Source organism: Oncorhynchus clarkii, chromosome 10 (genome assembly GCF_045791955.1).
Source record: "Oncorhynchus clarkii lewisi isolate Uvic-CL-2024 chromosome 10, UVic_Ocla_1.0, whole genome shotgun sequence".
Classification (NCBI taxonomy): Eukaryota; Metazoa; Chordata; class Actinopteri; order Salmoniformes; family Salmonidae; genus Oncorhynchus; species Oncorhynchus clarkii.
This window is the reverse complement of record NC_092156.1, coordinates 14,929,718-14,954,866: the sequence shown is the minus strand read 5'-3', so window position 1 is coordinate 14,954,866 and position 25,149 is coordinate 14,929,718. Positions and strand designations below refer to the sequence as shown.

General features: G+C 43.5%; 1 protein-coding gene across 2 annotated transcripts in view; it reads right to left on the bottom strand.

The window, feature by feature from the left end:
• The window catches only part of LOC139418043 (protein Jade-1-like), a 218,416-nt gene that overhangs the window by 5,567 nt on the left and 187,700 nt on the right, over positions 1-25,149 (bottom strand). For both annotated transcript variants that reach the window (XM_071167151.1, XM_071167153.1), the window contains one exon: positions 15,726-15,857. In XM_071167151.1, the coding sequence (XP_071023252.1) occupies positions 15,726-15,857 (132 nt within the window). The remainder of the gene's footprint in view (positions 1-15,725; positions 15,858-25,149) is intronic.

The window sequence follows — 25,149 nt, the reverse complement described above, 5'->3', positions numbered from 1 at the left end:
CATGTTACTGTGCCCACACATAACCACGGCCATACTCTGGACCTGGTTATTACCAAGGGTATTTCTATTGACATATCCTCTATTGTTGATATTGCCTTATCTGATCACCATAGTGTCTTTTTTACGACCTTGTAGCTCAGGGTAATACTGAACGAATTATTAAGAAATGCAACCTTACCTCTGAAGTTGCTACAGATTTCATGGAGTGTATGAACAATACACCACCTATTCTGACTTCCTCTTCTGATGATTTAGATGACATATAGCAAATTAAGAGCGACCATTGACGCCATAGCTCCAGTAAAGTTGAAAAGGGCCACATCCAAATGGAGAGCTCCTTGGATGAGTGAGGAAATGAATCAATTAAAAATTGCAGAAAGGCAGAGGCGCAGTGGTTAAGGGCGCTGTACTGCAGCGCCAGCTGTGCCACCAGAGACTCTGGGTTCGCGCCCAGGCTCTGTCGTAACCGGCCGTGACTGGGAGGTCCGTGGGGCGACGCACAATTGGCCTAGCGTCGTCCGGGTTAGGGAGGGGTTGGCCGGTAGGGATATCCTTGTCTCGATCCGGGCGCAGTGCGCGCTAACCAAGGTTGCCAGGTGCACGGTGTTTCCTCCGACACATTGGTGCGGCTGGCTTCCGGGTTGGATGCGCACTGTGTTAAGAGCGGCTTGGTTGGGTTGTGTATCGGAGGATGCATGACTTTCAACCTTCGGAGTTGTAGCGATGAGACAAGATAGTAGCTACAAAACAATTGGATACCACGAAATTGGGGAGAAAAAGGGGTAAAATTCTAAAAATAAATAAATAATAATAATAATTATTGTATAAAATACAATCAATCTTAACATAATCACTAGTTAACTACACATGGTTGATGACATTACTAGTTTAACTAGTTTGTCCTGCGTTGCATATAATCAATGCGGTGCCTGTTAATTTATCATCGACTCACAGCCTACTTCGCTAAACGGGTGATGATTTAACAAAAGCACATTTGCGTCAGGGCATATGCAGCTGTCACGCCCTGACCATAGAGAGCTCTTGTTTCTCTATGGTGTAGTAGGTCAGGGTGTGACTAGCTGGCATTCTAGTTTATAATTTCTATGTTGGTGTTTTGTATGATTCCCAATTAGAGGCAGCTGGTAATCATTGTCTCTAATTGGGGATCATATTTATATTTAAGTAGATATTTCTCCCACCTGTGTTTGTGGGATATTGTTTTGTGTTTGTGCATGTGCACCACGTAGTCACGTTTAGTAGTTCGTTTACTGATTTATTGTTTTTTTTCTTTAAGTTTCACTTTGCAATAAATATGTGGAACTCAACATCCGCTGCGCCATGGTCCAGTTCTTACGACAACCGTGACAGAAGCAGTTTGGGCCGCCTGGCTCGTTGCTGTGTGAAGACCATTTCTTCCTAATAAAGACCGTAATTAATTTGCCAGAATGTTACAGAATTATGACATAACATTGAAGGTTGTGCAATGTAACAGCAATATTTAGACTTAGGGATGCCACCCGTTAGATAAAATAAGGAACGATTCCGTATTTCACTGAAAGAATAAACGTTTTGTTTTCTAAATGATAGTTTCCGGATATGACCATATTAGTGACCGAAGGCTCGTATTTCTGTGAGTTTATTATATTATAATTAAGTCTATGATTTGATATTTGATAGAGCAGTCTAATTGAGTGGTGGTAAGCAGCAGCAGGCTCGTAAGCATTCATTTCTACTTTACTGCGTTTGCCAGCAGCTCTTCGAAATGCTTGAAGCACAGCGCTGTTTATGACTTCAAGCCTATCAACTCCCGAGATTAGGCTGGCAATACAATAGTGCCTATAAGAAGATCCAATAGACAAAGGTATGTGAAATACAAATGGTATAGAGAGAAATAGTCCTATAATTCCTATAATAACTACAACCTAAAACTTCTTAACTGGGAATATTGAAGACTCATGTTAAAAGGAACCACTAGCTTTCATATGTTCTCTTGGAACTTAAACGGCAGCTTTTTTACATGGCACATATTGCACTTTTACTTTCTTCTCCAACACTGTGTTTTTGCATTATTTAAATCAAATTGAAAATGTTTCATTATTTATTTTAGACTATAACTTGATTTTAACGATGTATGTATGTTAAGTTAAAATAAAAGTGTTAATTCAGTATTGTTGTAATTGTCATAATTACAAATATATAAAAATGAATCGGTATCAGCTTTTTTTGGTCCTTCAATCGATATCGGCGTTGAAAAATCATAATCGGTCGACCTCTAATTATGATATTCTGAGAGAGCAACTTGGCAAATATAACAAGGCCATTAGAAATGCCAGACGGGCTCATTTCTATAACTTGATCACTATAAATCAGAATACTTAGAGAGTGCTCTTCTCTACCATTGATGCCCTGATAAATCCTACCCCCGCAAACCTATGTGAACTTCCCTGTACATCTAAATGTGACGAGTTTACGGCATGTTTCAGAGATAAGATAACCAACATGATCTTAGAGTCAACACAGATGCTAAACAGCTCTCTGTCCTTGTACTCTTAGTGCTGCATTCCACACTGTTGATCATAATGCGATGGCCTCTCCGATCCACTTCTAAATTGGTTTAGGACCTATTTAACCGGTCGAGAGTTTGTCACCATTGATGAACATAACTCAGAGAAAAGACACATCACATGTGGCGTTCCACAAGGTTCGATTTTGGTTCTGGTACGCTTCAGTTTATATATGTTACCCCTGGGCAGAGTTATCAGAAAGCACAGCATTGATTTTCACTGCTATGCAGACGATACACAACTTTTACATTTCTGTGTCACCAGAGGATTTTAGCTCCACGGATAAATTATTGATTTATTAGTGATTTAAATACTTGGTTGGCTCAACTTCCTCCTGCTAAATCAAGACAAGACTGAGGTACTTCATGTTGGAGCGAAAGCATAGAGAGAGAATCTAGCCGCACATTTTAATTCACGGGAATTAAAGATAAAAACACCAGCTAAAAAACAGAGGTATTATTTTAAATTCGGAACTAAATTTCCAATCACACATTGGGAATGTGACTAAAATATATTTTTAACACCTGGGAAACATTGTCAAGATGTGGCTGTTCCTCTCTCAGACTGATACAGAGAGACTCATCAAAGCTTTTATTACAAACAGGCTTGACTAATGTAATGCTCTCCTCCTATCTGGTCTACCCAAGAAAGCCATCGGTCAACTGCAAAACATACAGAATGCTGCAGCACGGGTACTGACCAAGACCAGATGGAGAGCGCACATTACACCAGTTTTAAGGTTTCTGCACTGTAAAACATACAGAATACTGCAGCATGGGTACTGACCAAGACCAGATGGAGAGCACACATTACACCGGTTTTAAGGTCTCTGCACTGGCTGCCTGTGAGTTTTAGAATGATTTAAGATTCTTCTATTGGTTTTTAAACCAATCCATGATTGCACACCAATACAATTCAGACATGCTTTAAGTTCTGTACCCAGTAGGTCCCTGAGGTCCTCTGGCACTGTCCTTTTAACTATCCCAAAGCCTAGGACCAAGACGCATGGAGAGGCAGGCTTTAGTTACCATGCCCCCAGACTCTGGAATAGCCTGCCAGAAACTGTGGACATATTGAAAACATATAGTTTTTGCTTTGCTTTTCCTCTGGGTGCTTGCTTTTTAGTTGTTCAGTTTGTGTCATTCTTTTGTTTTGTATCTTATGTTTGTTGTGTAGTAAATATTTCAGCTTTTATTTCAATGTTTTTAATTAGTTTTTTTATTGTAAATTGCGTCTGAAATGTGCTGTATAAATAAAGCTATATTTGATTACTCCCGCTCCCTCAGTCTGGGAGATGCTGTATGATATCAGGGACAGAAAGCTATCAACTAAAGAGATGTTGAGCATGTTAACATCTCAGCACAGAGACACACATGGATGGAGGGAAATAAGGAAGGAGGGAGGAAGGGTAAGGAGGAATGGTGTGGGATGCAGGGAAGGAGGAGAGTACAAAACAGAGATGATACTCAGCACACTCTACCTCCCACTGCCATCCACTCTACTGTACCTTATTTACTCTAGTCTACTGTACCTTATTTACTCTAGTCTACTGTACCTGACTCACTCTAGTCTACTGTACCTTATTTACTCTAGTCTACTGTACCTGATTCACTCTAGTCTACTGTACCTGATTCACTCTAATCTACTGTACCTGATTCACTATAATCTACTGTACCTTATTTACTCTAGTCTACTGTACCTGATTCACTCTAATCTACTGTACCTGATTCACTCTAATCTACTGTACCTTATTTACTCTAGTCTACTGTACCTGATTCACTCTAGTCTACTGTACCTGATTCACTCTAATCTACTGTACCTGATTCACTCTAATCTACTGTACCTTATTTACTCTAGTCTACTGTACCTGATTCACTCTAGTCTACTGTACCTTATTTACTCTAGTCTACTGTACCTGACTCACTCTAATCTACTGTACCTTATTTACTCTAGTCTACTGTACCTGATTCACTCTAGTCTACTGTACCTGATTCACTCTAGTCTACTGTACCTTATTTACTCTAGTCTACTGTACCTTATTTACTCTAGTCTACTGTACCTTATTTACTCTAGTCTACTGTACCTTATTTACTCTAGTCTACTGTACCTTATTTACTCTAGTCTACTGTACATGATTCACTCTAGTCTACTGTACCTTATTTACTCTAGTCTACTGTACCTTATTTACTCTAGTCTACTGTACCTTATTTACTCTAGTCTACTGTACCTTATTTACTCTAGTCTACTGTACCTGACTCACTCTAGTCTACTGTACCTTATTTACTCTAGTCTACTGTACCTGATTCACTCTAGTCTACTGTACCTGATTCACTCTAATCTACTGTACCTGATTCACTATAATCTACTGTACCTTATTTACTCTAGTCTACTGTACCTGATTCACTCTAATCTACTGTACCTGATTCACTCTAATCTACTGTACCTTATTTACTCTAGTCTACTGTACCTGATTCACTCTAGTCTACTGTACCTGATTCACTCTAATCTACTGTACCTGATTCACTCTAATCTACTGTACCTTATTTACTCTAGTCTACTGTACCTGATTCACTCTAGTCTACTGTACCTTATTTACTCTAGTCTACTGTACCTGACTCACTCTAATCTACTGTACCTGATTCACTCTAGTCTACTGTACCTGATTCACTCTAGTCTACTGTACCTGATTCACTCTAGTCTACTGTACCTTATTTACTCTAGTCTACTGTACCTTATTTACTCTAGTCTACTGTACCTTATTTACTCTAGTCTACTGTACCTTATTTACTCTAGTCTACTGTACCTTATTTACTCTAGTCTACTGTACCTGATTCACTCTAGTCTACTGTACCTTATTTACTCTAGTCTACTGTACCTTATTTACTCTAGTCTACTGTACCTTATTTACTCTAGTCTACTGTACCTGATTCACTCTAGTCTACTGTACCTGATTCACTCTACTGTACCTTATTTACTCTAGTCTACTGTACCTGATTCACTCTAGTCTACTGTACCTTATTTACTCTAGTCTACTGTACCTGATTCACTCTAGTCTACTGTACCTTATTTACTCTAGTCTACTGTACCTGATTCACTCTAGTCTACTGTACCTTATTTACTCTAGTCTACTGTACCTGATTCACTCTAGTCTACTGTACCTTATTTACTCTAGTCTACTGTACCTGATTCACTCTAGTCTACTGTACCTTATTTACTCTAGTCTACTGTACCTGATTCACTCTAGTCTACTGTACCTTATTTACTCTAGTCTACTGTACCTGATTCACTCTAGTCTACTGTACCTTATTTACTCTAGTCTACTATACCTGATTCACTCTACTGTACCTTATTTACTCTAGTCTACTGTACCTGATTCACTCTAGTCTACTGTACCTTATTTACTCTAGTCTACTGTACCTGATTCACTCTAGTCTACTGTACCTTATTTACTCTAGTCTACTGTACCTGATTCACTCTAGTCTACTGTACCTTATTTACTCTAGTCTACTGTACCTGATTCACTCTACTGTACCTTATTTACTCTAGTCTACTGTACCTGATTCACTCTAGTCTACTGTACCTTATTTACTCTAGTCTACTGTACCTTATTTACTCTAGTCTACTGTACCTGATTCACTCTAGTCTACTGTACCTTATTTACTCTAGTCTACTGTACCTGATTCACTCTAGTCTACTGTACCTGATTCACTCTAGTCTACTGTACCTGATTCACTCTAGTCTACTGTACCTGATTCACTCTAGTCTACTGTACCTTATTTACTCTAGTCTACTGTACCTGATTCACTCTAGTCTACTGTACCTTATTTACTCTAGTCTACTGTACCTGATTCACTCTAGTCTACTGTACCTTATTTACTCTAGTCTACTGTACCTGATTCACTCTAGTCTACTGTACCTTATTTACTCTAGTCTACTGTACCTGATTCACTCTAATCTACTTGTACCCGATTAATTCTAGTCTACTGTACCTGATTCACTCTAATCTACTTGTACCTGATTCATTCTAGTCTACTGTACCTGATTCACTCTAGTCTACTGTACCTGATTCCCTCTAGTCTACTGTACCTGATTCCCTCTAATCTACTTGTACCTGATTCACTCTAGTCTACTGTACCTTATTTACTCTAGTCTACTGTACCTGATTCACTCTAATCTACTTGTACCTGATTCACTCTAGTCTACTGTACCTGATTCACTCTAGTCTACTGTACCTGATTCACTCTAGTCTACTGTACCTTATTTACTCTAGTCTACTGTACCTGATTCACTCTAGTCTACTGTACCTTATTTACTCTAGTCTACTGTACCTGATTCACTCTACTGTACCTTATTTACTTTAGTCTACTGTACCTGATTCACTCTAGTCTACTGTACCTTATTTACTCTAGTCTACTGTACCTTATTTACTCTAGTCTACTGTACCTGATTCACTCTAGTCTACTGTACCTTATTTACTCTAGTCTACTGTACCTGATTCACTCTAGTCTACTGTACCTGATTCACTCTAGTCTACTGTACCTGATTCACTCTAGTCTACTGTACCTGATTCACTCTAGTCTACTGTACCTTATTTACTCTAGTCTACTGTACCTGATTCACTCTAGTCTACTGTACCTTATTTACTCTAGTCTACTGTACCTGATTCACTCTAGTCTACTGTACCTTATTTACTCTAGTCTACTGTACCTGATTCACTCTAGTCTACTGTACCTTATTTACTCTAGTCTACTGTACCTGATTCACTCTAATCTACTTGTACCCGATTAATTCTAGTCTACTGTACCTGATTCACTCTAATCTACTTGTACCTGATTCATTCTAGTCTACTGTACCTGATTCACTCTAGTCTACTGTACCTGATTCCCTCTAGTCTACTGTACCTGATTCCCTCTACTGTACCTTATTAAAGCTAATCTACTTGTACCTGATTCAATCTAGTCTACTGTACCTGATTCCCTCTAGTTTACTGTACCTTATTTACTCTAGTCTACTGTACCTGATTCACTCTAATCTACTTGTACCTGATTCATTCTAGTCTACTGTACCTGATTCACGCTAGTCTACTGTACCTGATTCACACTACTGTACCTGATTCACACTACTGTACCTGATTCCCTCTAGTCTACTGTACCTGATTCACTCTACTGTACCTTATTAACGCTAATCTACTTGTACCTGATTCAATCTAGTCTACTGTACCTGATTCCCTCTAGTCTACTGTACCTGATTTACTCTAGTCTACTGTACCTGATTCACTCTAATCTACTTGTACCGGATTCATTCTAGTCTACTGTACCTGATTCCCTCTACTGTACCTTATTAAAGCTAATCTACTTGTACCTGATTCAATCTAGTCTACTGTACCTGATTCCCTCTAGTTTACTGTACCTTATTTACTCTAGTCTACTGTACCTGATTCACTCTAGTCTACTGTACCTGACTCCCTCTAGTTTACTGTACCTTATTTACTCTAGTCTACTGTACCTGATTCAATCTAGTCTACTGTACCTGACTCCCTCTAGTTTACTGTACCTTATTTACTCTAGTCTACTGTACCTGATTCACTCTAATCTACTTGTACCTGATTCATTCTAGTCTACTGTACCTGATTCACGCTAGTCTACTGTACCTGATTCACACTACTGTACCTGATTCACACTACTGTACCTGATTCCCTCTAGTCTACTGTACCTGATTCACTCTACTGTACCTTATTAACTCTAATCTACTTGTACCTGATTCAATCTAGTCTACTGTACCTGATTCACTCTACTGTACCTTATTTACTCTAGTCTACTGTACCTTACTCCCTCTAGTCTACTGTACCTTATTTATTCTAGTCTACTGTACCTGATTCACTCTACGGTACCTTATTTACTCTAGTCTACTGTACCTGACTCCCTCTAGTCTACGGTACCTGATTCACTCTACTGTACCTGATTCCCTCTACTGTACCTTATTTACTCTAGTCTACTGTACCTGACTCCCTCTAGTCTACTGTACCTTATTTACTCTAGTCTACTGTACCTGATTCACTAGTCTACTGTACCTGATTCACTCTATTGTACCTTATTAACGCTAATTTACTTGTACCTGATTCAATCTAGTCTACTGTACCTGATTCACTCTAGTCTACTGTACCTTATTTACTCTAGTCTACTGTACCTGATTCACTCTAGTCTACTGTACCTGACTCCCTCTAGTCTACTGTACCTTATTTACTCTAGTCTACTGTACCTGATTCACTCTAATCTACTTGTACCTTATTCACTCTAGTCTACTGTACCTGATTCACTCTAGTCTACTGTACCTGATTCACTCTACTGTACCTTATTTACTCTAGTCTACTGTACCTGACTCCCTCTAGTCTACTGTACCTGATTCACACTACTGTACCTTATTTACTCTAGTCTACTGTACCTGATTCACTCTAGTCTACTGTACCTGATTCACTCTACTGTACCTTATTTACTCTAGTCTACTGTACCTGAATCCCTCTAGTCTACTGTACCTGATTCAATCTAGTCTACGGTACCTGATTCACTCTACTGTACCTTATTTACTCTAGTCTACTGTACCTGACTCCCTCTAGTCTACTGTACCTTATTTACTCTAGTCTACTGTACCTTATTTACTCTAGTCTACTGTACCTGATTCACTCTAATATACTTGTACCTGATTCCCTCTAGTCTACTGTACCTGATTCACTCTATTGTACCTTATTAACGCTAATCTACTTGTACCTGATTCAATCTAGTCTACTGTACCCGATTCACTCTACTGTACCTTATTTACTCTAGTTTACTGTACATGACTCCCTCTAGTCTACTGGCTACAGCCACACCAGACACATGAACACTGATTCAACCGCATATGACCTACATCATTGTCTGTTTTTGTTCGTCAAAACTACAACTCAAGACAACTGTCAGACGAGTTGCATACATAAAAATAAGGACGTTCTGTCCCAAATGGCACAGTATTGCACTAAATAGGGAATAGGGTGCCATCTAACACCTGTCCAATCCCTCTATTGTTCCCTCTCCTCTAGCCAGTCACGTGTTCCTCCTCCCCCCTCTAGTCCCTAGAGCCCCGTGCCCAACAGGCCAGGAAGAGCTGCTGTGATGGCGTCATCAGCACCCCCAGGCCAGCAGTTTCCATGACGCAGCATCAGCACCAGCACCTCTGCTTGAGACAGGAGACCTGAGGAGAAGGTATGGAGGGTTGAAGAGGGGATGAGAGGAGGGGAGGAGAGGTGGAATAGAGGGAAGAGAGGTGGAACAGAGAAAATGAAGGAGGGAGAGGGTGAACAGAGAAAAGGGAGGGAGGGAAGAGAGGGGAACAGAGAGAAGGGAGGGAGTAACAGAGAGAAGGGAGGGAGGAAACAGAGAGAAGGGAGGGGGAAACAGAGAGAAGGGAGGGAGGAAACAGAGAAGGGAGGGAGGGGGAAACAGAGAAGGGAGGGAGGAAACAGAGAGAAGGGAGGGGGGAAACAGAGTGAAGGGAGGGAGGAAACAGAGTGAAGGGAGGGAGCGGGGAACAGAGAGAAGGGAGGGAGGAAACAGAGAGAAGGGAGGGAGGAAACAGAGAGAAGGGAGGGAGGAAACAGAGAGAAGGGAGGGAGGAAACAGAGAGAAGGGAGGGAGGAAACAGAGAGAAGTGAGGGAGGGGGGAAACAGAGAAAGGGAGGGTGGGGGGAACAGAGAGAAGTGAGGGAGGGGGGAAACAGAGAGAAGGGAGGGAGGGGGGAACAGAGAGAAGGGAGGGAGGAAACAGAGAGAAGGGAGGGAGGGGGGAACAGAGAGAAGGGAGGGAGGAAACAGAGAGAAGGGAGGGAGGGGAGAACAGAGAGAAGGGAGGGAGGGGGGAACAGAGAGAAGGGAGGGAGGGGGGAACAGAGAGAAGGGAGGGAGGAAACAGAGAGAAGGGAGGGAGGGGAGGAACAGAGAGAAGGGAGGGAGGAAACAGAGAGAAGGGAGGGAGGGGGGAACAGAGAGAAGGGAGGGAGGGGGGAACAGAGAGAAGGGAGGGAGGAAACAGAGAGAAGGGAGGGAGGAAACAGAGAGAAGGGAGGAGGGAAACAGAGAGAAGGGAGGGGGGAAACAGAGAGAAGGGAGGGAGGAAACAGAGAGAAGTGAGGGAGGGGGGAAACAGAGAAAAGGGAGGGTGGGGGGAACAGAGAGAAGTGAGGGAGGGGGGGAACAGAGAGAAGTGAGGGAGGGGGGAAACAGAGATAAGGGAGGGAGGGGGGAACAGATGGAAGGGAGGGAGGAAACAGAGAGAAGTGAGGGAGGGGGGAAACAGAGAAAATGGAGGGTGGGGGGAACAGAGAGAAGTGAGGGAGGGAGGAAACAGAGAGAAGGGAGGGAGGGGGGAACAGAGGGAAGGGAGGGAGGAAACAGAGAGAAGGGAGGGAGGGGGGAACAGAGAGAAGGGAGGGAGGAAACAGAGAGAAGGGAGGGAGGGGGGAACAGAGAGAAGGGAGGGAGGGGGGAACAGAGAGAAGGGAGGGAGGAAACAGAGAGAAGGGAGGGAGGAAACAGAGAGAAGGGAGGGAGGAAACAGAGAGAAGGGAGGGAGGAAACAGAGAGAATGGAGGGAGGAAACAGAGAGAAGGGAGGGGAGAAACAGAGAGAAGGGAGGGGGGAAACAGAGAGAAGGGAAACATAGAGAAGGGAGGGAGGAAACAGAGAGAAGGGAGGGAGGGAAGAGAGGGAAACAGAGAGAAGGGAGGGAGGAAACAGAGAAGGGAGGGAGGAAACAGAGAGAAGGGAGGGAGGCAAGAGAGGGGAACAGAGAGAAGGGAGGGAGGAAACAGAGAGAATGGAGGGAGGAAACAGAGAGAAATGAGGGAGGGGGGAAACAGAAGGAAAGGGAGGGAGCGGGGAACAGAGAGGAGGGAGGGAGGGGGGAACAGAGAGAAGGGAGGGAGGGGGGAACAGAGAGAAGGGAGGGAGGGGGGAACAGAGAGAAGGGAGGGAGGAAACAGAGAGAAGGGAGGGAGGGGGGAACAGAGAGAAGGGACGGAGGGGGGAACAGAGAGAAGGGAGGGAGGAAACAGAGAGAAGGGAGGGAGGGGGGAACAGAGAGAAGGGAGGGGAAAACAGAGAGGGAACAGAGAGAAGGGAGGGAGGGGGGAACAGAGAGAAGGGAGGGGAAAACAGAGGGAAGGGAGGGAGGAAACAGAGAGAAGGGAGGGAGGAAACAGAGAGAAGGGAGGGAGGAAACAGAGAGAAGGGAGGGAGGAAACAGAGAGAAGGGAGGGGAGAAACAGAGAGAATGGAGGGAGGAAACAGAGAGAAGGGAGGGAGGAAACAGAGAGAAGGGAGGGGGGAAACAGAGAGAAGGGAGGGGGGAAACAGAGAAAAGGGAGGGAGTGAAGAAAGGGGAACAAAGAGAAGGGAGGGAGGACACAGAGAAGGGAGGGAGGAAACAGAGAGAAGGGAGGGAGGCAAGAGAGGGGAACAGAGAGAAGGGAGTGAGGAAACAGAGAGAAGGGAGGGAGGGGGGAAACAGAAGGAAAGGGAGGGAGCGGGGAACAGAGAGAAGGGAGGGAGGAAACCGAGAGAAGGGAGGAGGGGGGAGGAGGGAGAAGGGAGGAAGGCTAAGCTAGGCTAGGTAAAACTAGGTAAAACCATGGAGCGTGGAAGGCTGAGCTAGGCTAGGTAGAACCAGGGAGCGTGGAAGGCTGAGCTAAGCTAGGTAGAACCAGGGAGGGAGGAAGGCTAAGCTAGGCTAGGTAGAACCAGGGAGCGTGGAAGGCTGAGCTAAGCTAGGTAGAACCAGGGAGCGTGGAAGGCTAAGCTAAGCTAGGTAGGGCCAGGAATGCGCTGGCTGGGGCAGAGCCAGACTTGTGTTTGTGCAGGCCCCGCTACAGTCTACCGATTGTTTTCAGGTGCTAACCGTCACCCTGACAACCCCACATACGCACAGAGCAAGGGAAAGAGGGGGGGGAGTGAGCAGTGAGTTTCAGAGAGAGAGAGAGCTCTGTAAACTGGACATCTGAAAAAACACAAATTAAGTGTTAAAATGATTCCCAAAGTATCAGTCTGGGGATAGAGCTCAATATCAACACCCAGAAGACCCTTAAGTCGATTCCACAACGTAACACTCAGAGGGACTCTACAGTCCTCTGTCTGACATCCTGGGTGACCTTTAGTGATGGGGAGGAAAAATTGCTGCAGTTACATAACGGGATATAATTTTTTACGATACATCATATCATTTAGAAAATATCGCTGTATTATTTTGGCGCTAGTTGGCTGTAATCTGCACCAAAACACCAGTATTTTTCCTTCATAGTTTGTTCTCCATCTTTTTAAATAAGGAGCCAATTTGTTTTCAGCACCTTTATTTCCATGACTGATAATTTGTTTTCTCATGTCTCTCTCTTGTCCCTCTGCAGCAGACATATTGTTAGCAATATGTTAGGAACATCGAATCGCAATAAAATCACAGAATCAAATCGCAATACATATAGAATCATGAGGATTGCAGTACATATCATACCTAAATATCGTGATAATATCGTATCGTGAGGTCCCTGGCAGTTCTTAGCCCTAGTGGACAGATGCCAGTCTGTGTCTGCTTCCCAAATTGCAACCTAAATTCTATCCAGGCGGTGTGGTCAGTGATGTATTTTGGGGTTAATAATTTCTGTTCCTTATGAAAATACTTTTTTATGCATGCTTATGGAATTATAAGACATTCACTTTTCACACGTCGATAATGTTTGTTTATTTCGTTGCTATGGTCACCGGTGGGTGTCGCCCTTGTGTGAAAGCACTAGCAACTTTGACTAGAGGGACAAGTGGATACTCTGCAAATATCCACTCAGCCCATCCCTCTGTGTATGCAAAGTGCTTAACTCTCTCCCTGGCGATATCTGATCTGGTATCGCAAGGAATCAACTGGTATCTCTAAATTACAGTATATCACTCCAAACGACAGGAGAGTGCCAACAGTGTCTGGGAAGAAGAATAGAGGACAGAATACCTGTAGTACTCCATCATTCATTTCTGTTGAGAAACAACACACACAAGACACAGAAACACAGCCACAATGAGTGCAGCGTCCCTGGAGCAATTTGAGGTTAAGTGTGTCAAGATAAACTTGGAGTGTATGTCAACCTGTTCCTACACGGTACAGCAACATCTGTCTGTCATCAGGAGTCTAATCAAACCAAAACTCCTTCTGCTGCTCTACCGGCCCATCCTCATCACTACTCTATTGAAGTATCTGATACTGCAACATGCTGACAGTCTCACACCACAATAAACTATTAAGGATCACCAACACAGCATTTAAACTGATTGGACCCCCCGCTCCAAAACTCTCCCTACTGAATGAACGCACTATCCAGTGCAAAGCCTGCCACATGATCTCCAGCCCAGACTACTCACTCCACCACTGCTTCAGGAGGAGTTTCATCCCAGGGGCTGCGAGCGACTATTATCAACAATTCCATGTACTGTAGCTTCCTCCTGGTGGGGTACTATTTATGGCTGACTGTTTCCTGCTGTGTTTTCTAAATGTTTTGTGTATGCGAGCTGTGGCAAGATTTTCCTCTTGTGGGACAATAAACCTGATTCTGATCTACACAGACACATAAACACACACCGTCCTCTGTCATGGAAACATGGTTGTCTGGTTTCTGACTGATGGTTGATGACCAACCTACTGTAAGTGACCTTACTGTCTATCGTCATGGTGTTACAGGTGTGTCCTGTGCTACAGGTGGACCCAAGTCTGAAGGCTGAAGTATGTGTTGGTAGTACAGAAGTTCAAAGCAAAAACAGTAAAAAAAGAAAAAAGAAAGGAAATGGAAATATCACATTTATATAAGTATTCCGACCCTTTACTGAGAACTTTGTTGAAGCACCTTTGGGAGCAATTACAGCCTTGAGTCTTCTTGGGTATGACCCTGCAAGCTTGGCATACCTGTTTTTGGGTAGTTTCTCCCATTCTACTCTGCAGATCCCCTCAAGCTCAGTCAGGTTGGATGTGGAGCGTTGCTAAACAGCTATTTTCAGGTCTCTCCAGAGATGTTTGATCGGGCTCTGGCTGGGTCACTCAAGGATATTCAGAGACTTGTCCCGAAGCCACTTATGCACCGTCTTGGCTGTATGCTTAGGGTCGTTGTCCTGTTGGATGGTGAACCTCCGCCCCAGTCTGAGGTCCTAAGCACTCTGTCGCAGGCTTTCATCAAGGATCTATCTGTTCTTTGCTCCATTCATCTTTGCCTCGATCCTGACTAGTCTCCCAGTCCCTGCCGCTGAAAAACATCCTCACAGCATGATGCTGCCACCACCATGCTTCACACAAAGAGTTAAATCTTGGTTTCATCAGACCAGAGAATCTTGTTTCTCATGGTCTAAGAGTCTTTAGGTGCCTTTTGGCAAACTCCAAGCCGGCTGTCATGTGCCTTTTACTGAGGACTGGCTTCCGTCTATCCGTCTAAACAGATATTTCTGTTTTTCTATTTTTAATAAATGTCCAAAATATTCTCAACTTGTTTCACTTTGTCATTATGTGGTATTGTGTGTAGATTGATGAGGATTACATTTTTTTCCACCAGCAATTTTAGAATAAGGCTGTAACGTAACAAAATGTGCAAAAAGTCAAGGGGTCTGAATACTTTCTGAATGCACTGTAGGATGAGCCATGACTTGAATGCAGTATATACACTGAGTAGTGATGCACCGATATGCCATTTTTTGGCCGATACCTATATCCGATATATAAACTTCTTCAATTTAAGAATGATGGAGGCCACTTTGTTCTTGGGGACCTTCAATGCTGCAGAAATGTTTTGGTACCCTTCCCCAGATCTGTGCCTTGACAATCCTGTTTCAGCACTCTACAGACAATTCCTTCGACCTCATGACTTGATTTTTGCTCTTACATGCGCTGTCAACTGTGGGACCTTATATAGACAGGTGTGTTCCTTTCCAAATCATGTCACATCAATTGGATTTACCACAGGTGGACTCTAATCAAGTTTAGAAACATCTCAAATGATGATCAATGGAAACAGGATGCACCTGAACTCAATTTCAAGTCTCATAGCAAAGGATCTGAATAGTGTGAGTCAGGTAAGTCTGACTCACACTACCCCCCCTTGTGGTGTGTCAGACTTACCTAGCTGTTTCAGGAGGGAGCCATTCTCACACTTCCACCTCTCATTCTTCTTCTCTGGACTGCTTTTCCGCCGCTCCTTCCCCCTCTCCTTCACCCCGTTCGGCTTTCCCTTCTGCCCCTTCATGGTTTTCTCTGCAGAGGAAATAGAGCAACATTACAGTGCAGCCATGCATGATGTTAGAGAGAGGCAAGAGCAGGCCTCTCCTAGGACTTATTGTAGTGGGTGACTTTAATAAAGGATATCGGAGGAAAGCGCTCCCTGAAATTCTATCAACACATCTCCTGTGCTACACACGAAGAGAACACACTTGACTATTGTTACTGTCCCTTCTGGGACAGCTACAAGGCCTACATCCGCCCACCTTTCCTTAAACCAGAACACGCCTTCATCCTGTTTCTTCGCGCCTATAGGCAGAAACTTAACCAAGAAGCACCAGTGGTAAGGACTGTTCAACATTGGTCTGACCAATCGGAATTCATGCTTCAAGACTGTTTTGAGCACGTGGACTAGGAAATGTTCCGGGTTGCCTCTGAGAATAGTATCAACGTATACACTGACTCAGTGACTGGGTTCATCAGGAAGTGTATAGATGTTGTTGTTACCACTGTGACGAATACAACTTATTCAAACCAAAAACCGTGGATAGATGGCAGCATTCACGCAAAACTGAAAGGATGAACAATCGCATTTAACCACGGCAAGGTGACTGGGAACATGGGCGCATACAAACAGACCAGCTATGACCTCCGTAAGGCAATCAAAGAAGAAAAACAACAGTACAGGGACAAAGTGGAGTTGCAATTGAAGATCATGGAATTCGTTGCCCTTGACAATCAACCGTTCTATGCCGTGGGTGATGTTGGCTTTTGCAACTGGTCAGGCACTGGTATACACTAACATTACCAAGTGCGCTATTGTTCAGATGTTGCCCTACCGGAGTTACACAGTAATAGCATCACTGCTATTAGCTTCACAACATACTATGGAATGCTGTTTGGGTCTTTGCGTGTCAAAAGAATTACACATCAAATAACACTATTTGACAATCATTTTTTTATTTTACCTTTATTTAACTAGGCAAGTCAGTTAAGAATACTCAGTCTACTCGGTGACACCCACAGAACACAAATGTGAAGAATTAACGCAAATACTAGCATTGTAGCTCTTAACGCGGGACTGTGACTGTGTGAAATCACCTCCCCAGTCAGCCTATTGTGTGTATTGGCATTCATATTGCACTGTACAGCTTCACCTAAGGATTGGGGATCAATGAAATGGGGTGTCAGTCTACTCAATACCCAATATATTTTTTCCCAACGTCCTCGACAGAGTTATCAGACTCCAAAACATCCACGCAGTATTGTGTTTCCTCTGGAATAGTGTTCAATACACATAGTTTGACAATAAATGTGTCTCAATTCACAGTTGTTTCAGAGTCCTGCAATAATAGCTACAATGCTAATGTTCTCTGGGTGTCACTGAGTAGACTGATAACCCATGTCATTGATCCACAATCCATAGGTAAGGCTGTACAGTGAAATAAGTACGTCCCCAATGCAATTCTAAAGTATAATACATCCAGTGTGATTTCAACAGATTTTTGTCAAATGAACAAATTATTGTCTTTTGTTGATTTTATATAACATTCCAACCTCGTTTAGCAGGATCGTTTCAATTATGGCAGAATTCTACTATTTGTATTCATTTGCATCACTGTCAATGACATACTTTAATTTTGAAGACTAACCGGAAAGTCCACTCTTGTGGCGAATCCTTATTGTGGCTATCTTCACATAGATGGGTTGACCACCATTCATCAAATAAGAGCTGTCTGATAAATTAGAGATATTTTAGATGACACCTAGCTATATAGTTGACTAGCTAACGATAGCTACTGAACCAGACAATGTTGTTTTGCTATGTTTTTGGGAAGAACATTGTTTGCATCCATGAGCTAGCTAGCTTTTTTTTAATGACCAGCACTGTAGGTGCGCGAGACAACTTTACCAGCATCATAGTATACGTATTGATGAATCGTTGACATATGAAATACGAGTGATAATGTAATCAATGTGTAATAACTATGTCAAAAATGTGTGAACATGTTAAATTCTTATGTGACGTGCAGTCATATTGGTCAACAAGCTTATTTGACAAGACAATTAGTGTTATTTGACCTGTATCTTTTTTGACATCCAAAGACACAAACGGAGTTCCATAGACATCCTGGTGGAGAATGAAACGACTGAACAAATGAACAACAAAACAGCACAGCAAGTAAGTGAAAGAAATAGGTTTTGATTATGTTTTACTGGTAATGGGGACATACGTAAATGCAAACAACATACCATTTTTGTCAGTGTGGTGTGTGTACCCTTTATTTAACTGGGCAAGTCAGTTAAGAACAAATTCTTATTTACAATGACGGCCTACACTGGCCAAACCCGGACGACGTTGGGCCAATTGTGCGCCGCCCTATGGGACTCCCAATCACGGCCAGATGTGATACAGCCTGGATTCAAATCAGGGACTGTAGTGACGCCTCTTGCACTGAGATGCAGTGCCTTAGACTGCTGCGTCAATGTGTGCGTGTTAACTATTTAATTGTACTGGAATACTTAAAAGCCCTAAATATCGGTTATTGGTATAAGGAAAATATTGGATATCGGTATCGACCAAAAATGTCATATCGCTGCATCACTACTCAGTGTATATACTGCATTCAAGTCATGGCTCATCCTACAGTGCATTCAGAATGTATTCAGACCCCTTGACTTTTTGCAAATTTTGTTACGTTACAGCCTTATTCTAAAATTGCAGATTTTTTTTTCATCCTCATCAATCTACACACAATACCCCAAAATGACAAAGTGAAACAGGTTGAGAATATTTTGCACATTTATTAAATATAAAAAACAGAAATATCTTATTAACATAATAATTTAGGCATTAGAGCTCAGAGACAGGATTGTGTCGAGGGACAGATCTGGGGAAGGGTACCAAAAAATGTCTGCAGGATTGAAGGTCCCCAAGAACACAGTGGCCTCAATCGTTCTTAAATGGAAGAAGTTTGGAACCACCAAGTCTCTTCCTAGAGCTGGCTGTCCGGCCAAACTGAGCAATCGTGGGAGAAGAGCCTTGGTCAGGGATCAAGAAGCCGATGGTCACTCTGACAGAGCTCTAGAATTCCTCTGTGGAGATAGGAGAACCTTCCAGACAACCATCTCTGCAGCACTCCACCAAGCAGGCCTTTATGGTAGAGAGGCCAGACGGAAGACATCCTCAGTAAAAGGCACATGACAGCTCGCTTGGAATTTGCCAAAAGACACCTGGAGATCTCAGACAATAACAAAACCAGATTCTCTGGTCTGATAAAACCAAGACTGCGTTCTTTGGCATGAATGCCAAGCGTCACGTCTGGAGGAAAAAAAATGTCAATACTTTCCGAAAATCACTGTATACCGTGTATTTAAATACTGTATTTTCGACATAGCTCATGCTAATATTTCTACAACTGTACATTGCATTGTAGTTACACTGTTATACACACCATATATTTACATATATACTCGAATCTTGACATATACATACACTATATATAGAAGTTAGTGGATTTGGCACACCCTTTGGTGTGACTGAAATAGTGCTAGCTGCGTTACTACAGATACTGGTTCGATACTGGGCTGTGTCACAGCTGGCTGCAACCGGGAGACCTATGAGACGACATTGTCTTGGATAGGGGAGGTTTGCCCGGCAGGGATGTCTTGTCACATCGCGCTCTAGCGACTCCTGTGGCGGGTCAGGCGCATGCACGCTGACACGGTCGCCGGGTGTACTGTGTTTCCTCCGACAAATTGGCGCGTCTGGCTTTCGGGTTAAGCGTGCATTGTGTCAAGAAGCAGTGCGGCTTCGCTGGGTTGTGTTTCAGAGGACGCACGGTTCTCGACCTTTGCCTCTCCCGAGTCCGTACAGGACTTGCAGCGACGGGACAAGACTGTAACTACCAATTAGACAAACATTGGCAGTAGAATGGCCTTTCGAACAAATCAGTTGGCCAAATTTCTGCCCTGCTAGAGCTGCCCCGGTCAACCATAAATGCTATTATTATGAAGTGGAAACAACAACGGCTCAGCCGCGAAGTGGTAGATCACACAAGCTCACAGAACGGGACCACAGAGTGCTAAAGTGCGTAGAAATAGTCTGTCCTCGGTTGCAACACTCACTACCGAGTTCAGCACAAAAACTGTTAGCCGGGAGCTTCATGAAATGGGTTTCCATAGCCGAACAGCCGCACACAAGCCTAAGATCACCATGCGAAATGCCAAGCGTCAGCTGGAGTGGTGTAAAGCTCGCCATCATTGGACTTTGGAGCAGTGCAAACGCATAGAGAGATGAATCACCATCTGGCAGTCTGATGGACGAATCTGGGTTTGGCAGATGCAAGGAGAATGCTACCTTCCTGAATGCATGGTACCAACTGTAAAGTTCGGTGGAGGAGGTTTCCCTTAGTTCCAGTGAAGGGAAATCTTAATGCTGCAGTATATAGTGACTTTCTAGACAATTCTGTGCTTCCAACTTTGTGGAAACAGCTTGGGTAAGGCCTTTCCTGTTTCAGCATGACAATGCCCCTGTACACAAAGTGAGGTCCACACAGAAATGGTTTGTCGAGATCGGTGTGAAAGAACTTGACTGTCCTGCAGAGTCCTGACCTCAACCACATCGAACACCTTTGGAATTAATTGGAACACCGACTGCGAGCCAGATATGCCACCAATGCTCCTTATAGGACACATCACTGCCATCTATACTCCTCTGTAAACTGGTCATCATTGTATATACCCGTCACAAGACTCACTGGTTGATGCTTATTTATAAAACCCTCTTAGGCCTCACTCCCCCCTATCTGAGATACCTACTGCAGCCCTCATCCTCCACATAAAACACCCGTTCTGACAGTCACATTCTGTAAAAGATCCCCAAAGCACACACGTTCCTGGGTCGCTCCTTTTTTCAGTTCGCTGCAGCTGGCGACTGGAACGAGCTGCAGAAAACACTCAAACATGACAGTTTTATCTCAATCTCTTCATTCAAAGACTCAATCATGGATCCTCTTACTGACAGTTGTGGCTGCATTGCATGATGTATTGTTGTCACTACCTTCTTGCCATTGGTGCTGTTGTCTGTACCCAATAATGCTTGTACCATGTTTTGTGCTGCTACTATGTTATGTTGCTACCATCTTGTTGTCATGTTGTGTTGCTGCCTTGCTATGTTGTTGTCTTAGGTCTCTATTGTTGTGATGTGTCTTTTGTTCTATATATATATATATATACATACATATACACACATACAGTATATCACAAAAGTGAGTACACCCCTCACATTTTTGCAAATATTTGAGTATATCTTTTCATGTGGCAACACTGAAGAAATGACACTTTGCTACAATGTAAAGTAGTGAGTGTACAGCTTGTATAACAGTGTAAATTTGCTGTCCCCTCAATAACTCAACACACAGCCATTAATGTCTAAACCGCTGGCAACAAAAGTGAGTACACCCCTAAGTGAAAATGTCCAAATTGGGCCCAAAATGTCAATATTTTGTGTGGCCACCATCATTTCCCAGCACTGCCTTAACCCTCTTGGGCATGGAGTTCACCAGAGCTTCACATGTTGCCACTGGAGTCCTCTCCCACTCCTCCGTGACGACATCACGGAGCTGGTGGATGTTAGAGACCTTGCACTCCTCCACCTGCCGTTTGAGGATGCCCCACAGATGCTCAATAGGGTTTAGGTTTGGAGACATGCTTGGCCAGTCCATCACCTTTACCCTCAGCTTCTTTAGCAAGGCAGTGGTCGTCTTGGAGGTGTGTTTGGGGTCGTTATCATGTTGGAATACTGCCCTGCGGCCCAGTCTCCGAAGGGAGGGGATCATGCTCTGCTTCAGTATGTCACAGTACATGTTGGCATTCATGTTTCCCTCAATGAACTGTAGCTCCCCAGTGCCAGCAGCACTCATGCAGCCCCAGACCATGACACTCCCACCACCATGCTTGACTGTAGGCAAGACACACTTGTCTTTGTACTCCTCACCTGGTTTCCGCCACACACGCTTGACACCATCTGAACCAAATACGTTTATCTTGGTCTCATCAGACCACAGGACATGGTTCCAGTAATCCATGTCCTTAGGCTGCTTGTCTTCAGCAAACTGTTTGCGCGCTTTCTTGTGCATCATCTTTAGAAGAGGCTTCCTTCTGGGACGACAGCCATGCAGACCAATTTGATGCAGTGTACGGCGTATGGTCTGAGCACTGACAGGCTGACTCCCCACCCCATCAACCTCTGCAGCAATGCTGGCAGCACTCATACGTCTATTTCCCAAAAGACAACCTCTGGATATGACGCTGAGCACGTGCACTCAACTTCTTTGGTCGACCATGGCGCGGCCTGTTCTGAGTTGAACCTGTCCAGTTAAACCGCTGTATGGTCTTGGCCACTGTGCTACAGCTCAGTTTCAGGGTCTTGGCAATCTTCTTATAGCTCAGGCCATCTTTATGTAGAGCAACAATTATTTTTTTCAGATCCTCAGAGAGTTCTTTGCCATGAGGTGCCATGTTGAACTTCCAGTGACCAGTCAGTATGAGGGAGTGTGAGAGCGATGACACCAAATTTAACACACCTGCTCCCCATTCACACCTGAGACCTTGTAACACTAACGAGTCACGTGACACCAGGTGTGTACTCACTTTTGTTGCCAGCGGTTTAGACATTATTGTCTGTGTGTTGAGTTACTTTGAGGGGACAGCACATGTACACTGTTATACAAGCTGTACACTCACTACTTTACATTGTAGCAAAGTGTCATTTCTTCAGTGTTGTCACATGAAAATATATACTCAAATATTTACAAAAATGTGAGGGGTGTACTAACTTTTGTGATTTTCTGTGTATATATATATATATATATATATATATATATATATATATATATATATATATATATATATATATATATATATATATATACATACACACATACTGACTTGCCTAGGGTTATAAGGGTTAAATAAAATACATCTGCTAAACTGTGTACGTGACCAGTACATTTTGATTTGATATTTTCTCTCATGTTAGAGAGTAGATCAACTACAATTGTTTTACTGACTGGCTGAACCCTTGGGGACATACTGTCTGCACCCTATTCCTTATATAGTGCAGGGCTGCAGTCAAAAGTAGTGCACTATTTCAGAAATAGGGTGCCATTTGGAACCCAGATGCTTTGCGCAGCAGTTAAATAGAGTTACATAAAGAATACATAGTCAAATACTGAGTAGGATACATTGCAGTCAATGTTTGATTTCATTATTGTAAACTAAATTGGGTGGTCATTCACGTCCTCATATGTGGAAAACATTCAGAAGTCAATATAAACTGAGTAGTTTGGGTCCTGGATGCTATGTATAATCAGACTATATACCACTGGTATGATGCAAAAATACTTGTTTACTGTTCTGCTTATGTTGGTAACCAGTTTATAATAGCAGTAAGGCACCTGGGGGTTTGTGTTATATGGCCAATATACCATGGCTAAGGGCTGTATCCAGGCACGCCGCTTCGCGTTGTGCATAAGAACAGTTCTTAGTCGTGGTATATTGGCCAATAACACACCCCCTCAGGCCTTATGGTTAATTAGTCTCCCGAGCCACCTGAACCCAGAATGGCTTCTATTACCCCACTAGCAGGACTAATGGTTTTGATGATAGAAACATCCCATAACCTGACAGACCAAAATGAGAAACATCCCCATAACCTGACAGAACAAACTGAGAAACATCCCATAACCTGACAGACCAAAATGAGAAACATCCCCATAACCTGACAGAACAAATTGACAAACCGTCCTCACTTAACAGAACCAGTCCTACCACCGCAAGGGGGACGTGCGTGTGGTTTCCCTGGTGGGCAGGTTGAGTAAACCCAATAAATCCCTCAGTCAACAACTTCAATATCTCTAATCCAAGTTTGTGTGTAGACACCGAAAACACACCAACACACACGCGCAAGTATTCACACATATGGATGCACACTCGCACACAACCACACTTTCAGTAAATATAAAACTGCACTAACATCTACTTGGACACACACACACACACACACACACACACACACACACACACACACACACACACACACACACACACACAAACACACACACACACACACACACACAGAGAGAGAGAAACGTAGCATGTGCACCCTGCTGAGAAACCGTCCCACAACGCAGAGGGGCTTCAGTCAGCATTTACAGCTGTGCGGTTGGCGGCTCCCCCCTCCATGAAGGCCCTTATTGTTGGGGGATATGGTTTACCACACTCCTGCTGCTTAGTGGAGCGGGCGGCGTGCACGCCAGGCTTCCTCTCATGTTGGTTATAATATAGGCTGAAGTGTGGCGGCACTGGGGTGTACTGTACTGTGTGGAGCTAACACTGGGCTCCTTCCCTCACGCTTCCCCTAACATGGAGGAGCCGGACATGCATGAGAGGGCCTGAGTGGTACCTCACTGTGTCCTCCCGGTGGGTTGTGTTTCACACTGAGGCTACCCATGGTGTGTGTATACCCATCTGTCCATGTTGTTTTAAAAATCTGTTGTGTGGGTGTCTGCCTGAACACAGTGTCAGTAAGTGTTTGTGTGTGACTGTGAATAGGATAGAGTATATATTAATGAGTGATACTTTGGCTATTTGTGTGAAAAACTCATCCTCTGCAACAGTCCAACTTGGAGAGACATTTGAAAATATTGTTGTCAGTTCAGTTGCATTTCTCTCTCTCTCCTTCCTTTTCTCTGCTCTCTCTTTCTGTCGTTTCTTCCTTTTCTCTGCTCTCTCTCTCTTTCTGTCACATCTCCTTCCTTTTCTCTGCTCTCTCTGTCACTTCTCCTTCTCTGCTCTCTCTGTCACTTCTCCTTCTCTGCTCTCTCTGTCACTTCTCTGCTCTCTCTGTCACTTCTCCTTCTCTGCTCTCTCTTATCTGCTCTCTCTCTCTGTCACTTCTCTGCTCTCTCTGTCACTTCTCCTTCTCTGCTCTCTCTGTCACTTCTCCTTCTCTGCTCTTTCTGTCACTTCTCCTTCTCTGCTCTCTCTGTCACTTCTCCTTCTATTCTCTCTGTCACTTCTCCTTCTCTGCTCTCTCTGTCACTTCTCCTTCTCTGCTCTCTCTGTCACTTCTCCTTCTCTGCTCTCTCTGTCACTTCTCCTTCTCTGCTCTCTCTGTCACTTCTCCTTCTCTGCTCTCTCTGTCACTTCTCCTTCTCTGCTCTCTCTGTCACTTCTCTGCTCTCTCTGTCACTTCTCCTTCTCTGCTCTCTCTGTCACTTCTCCTTCTCTGCTCTCTCTGTCACTTCTCCTTCTCTGCTCTCTC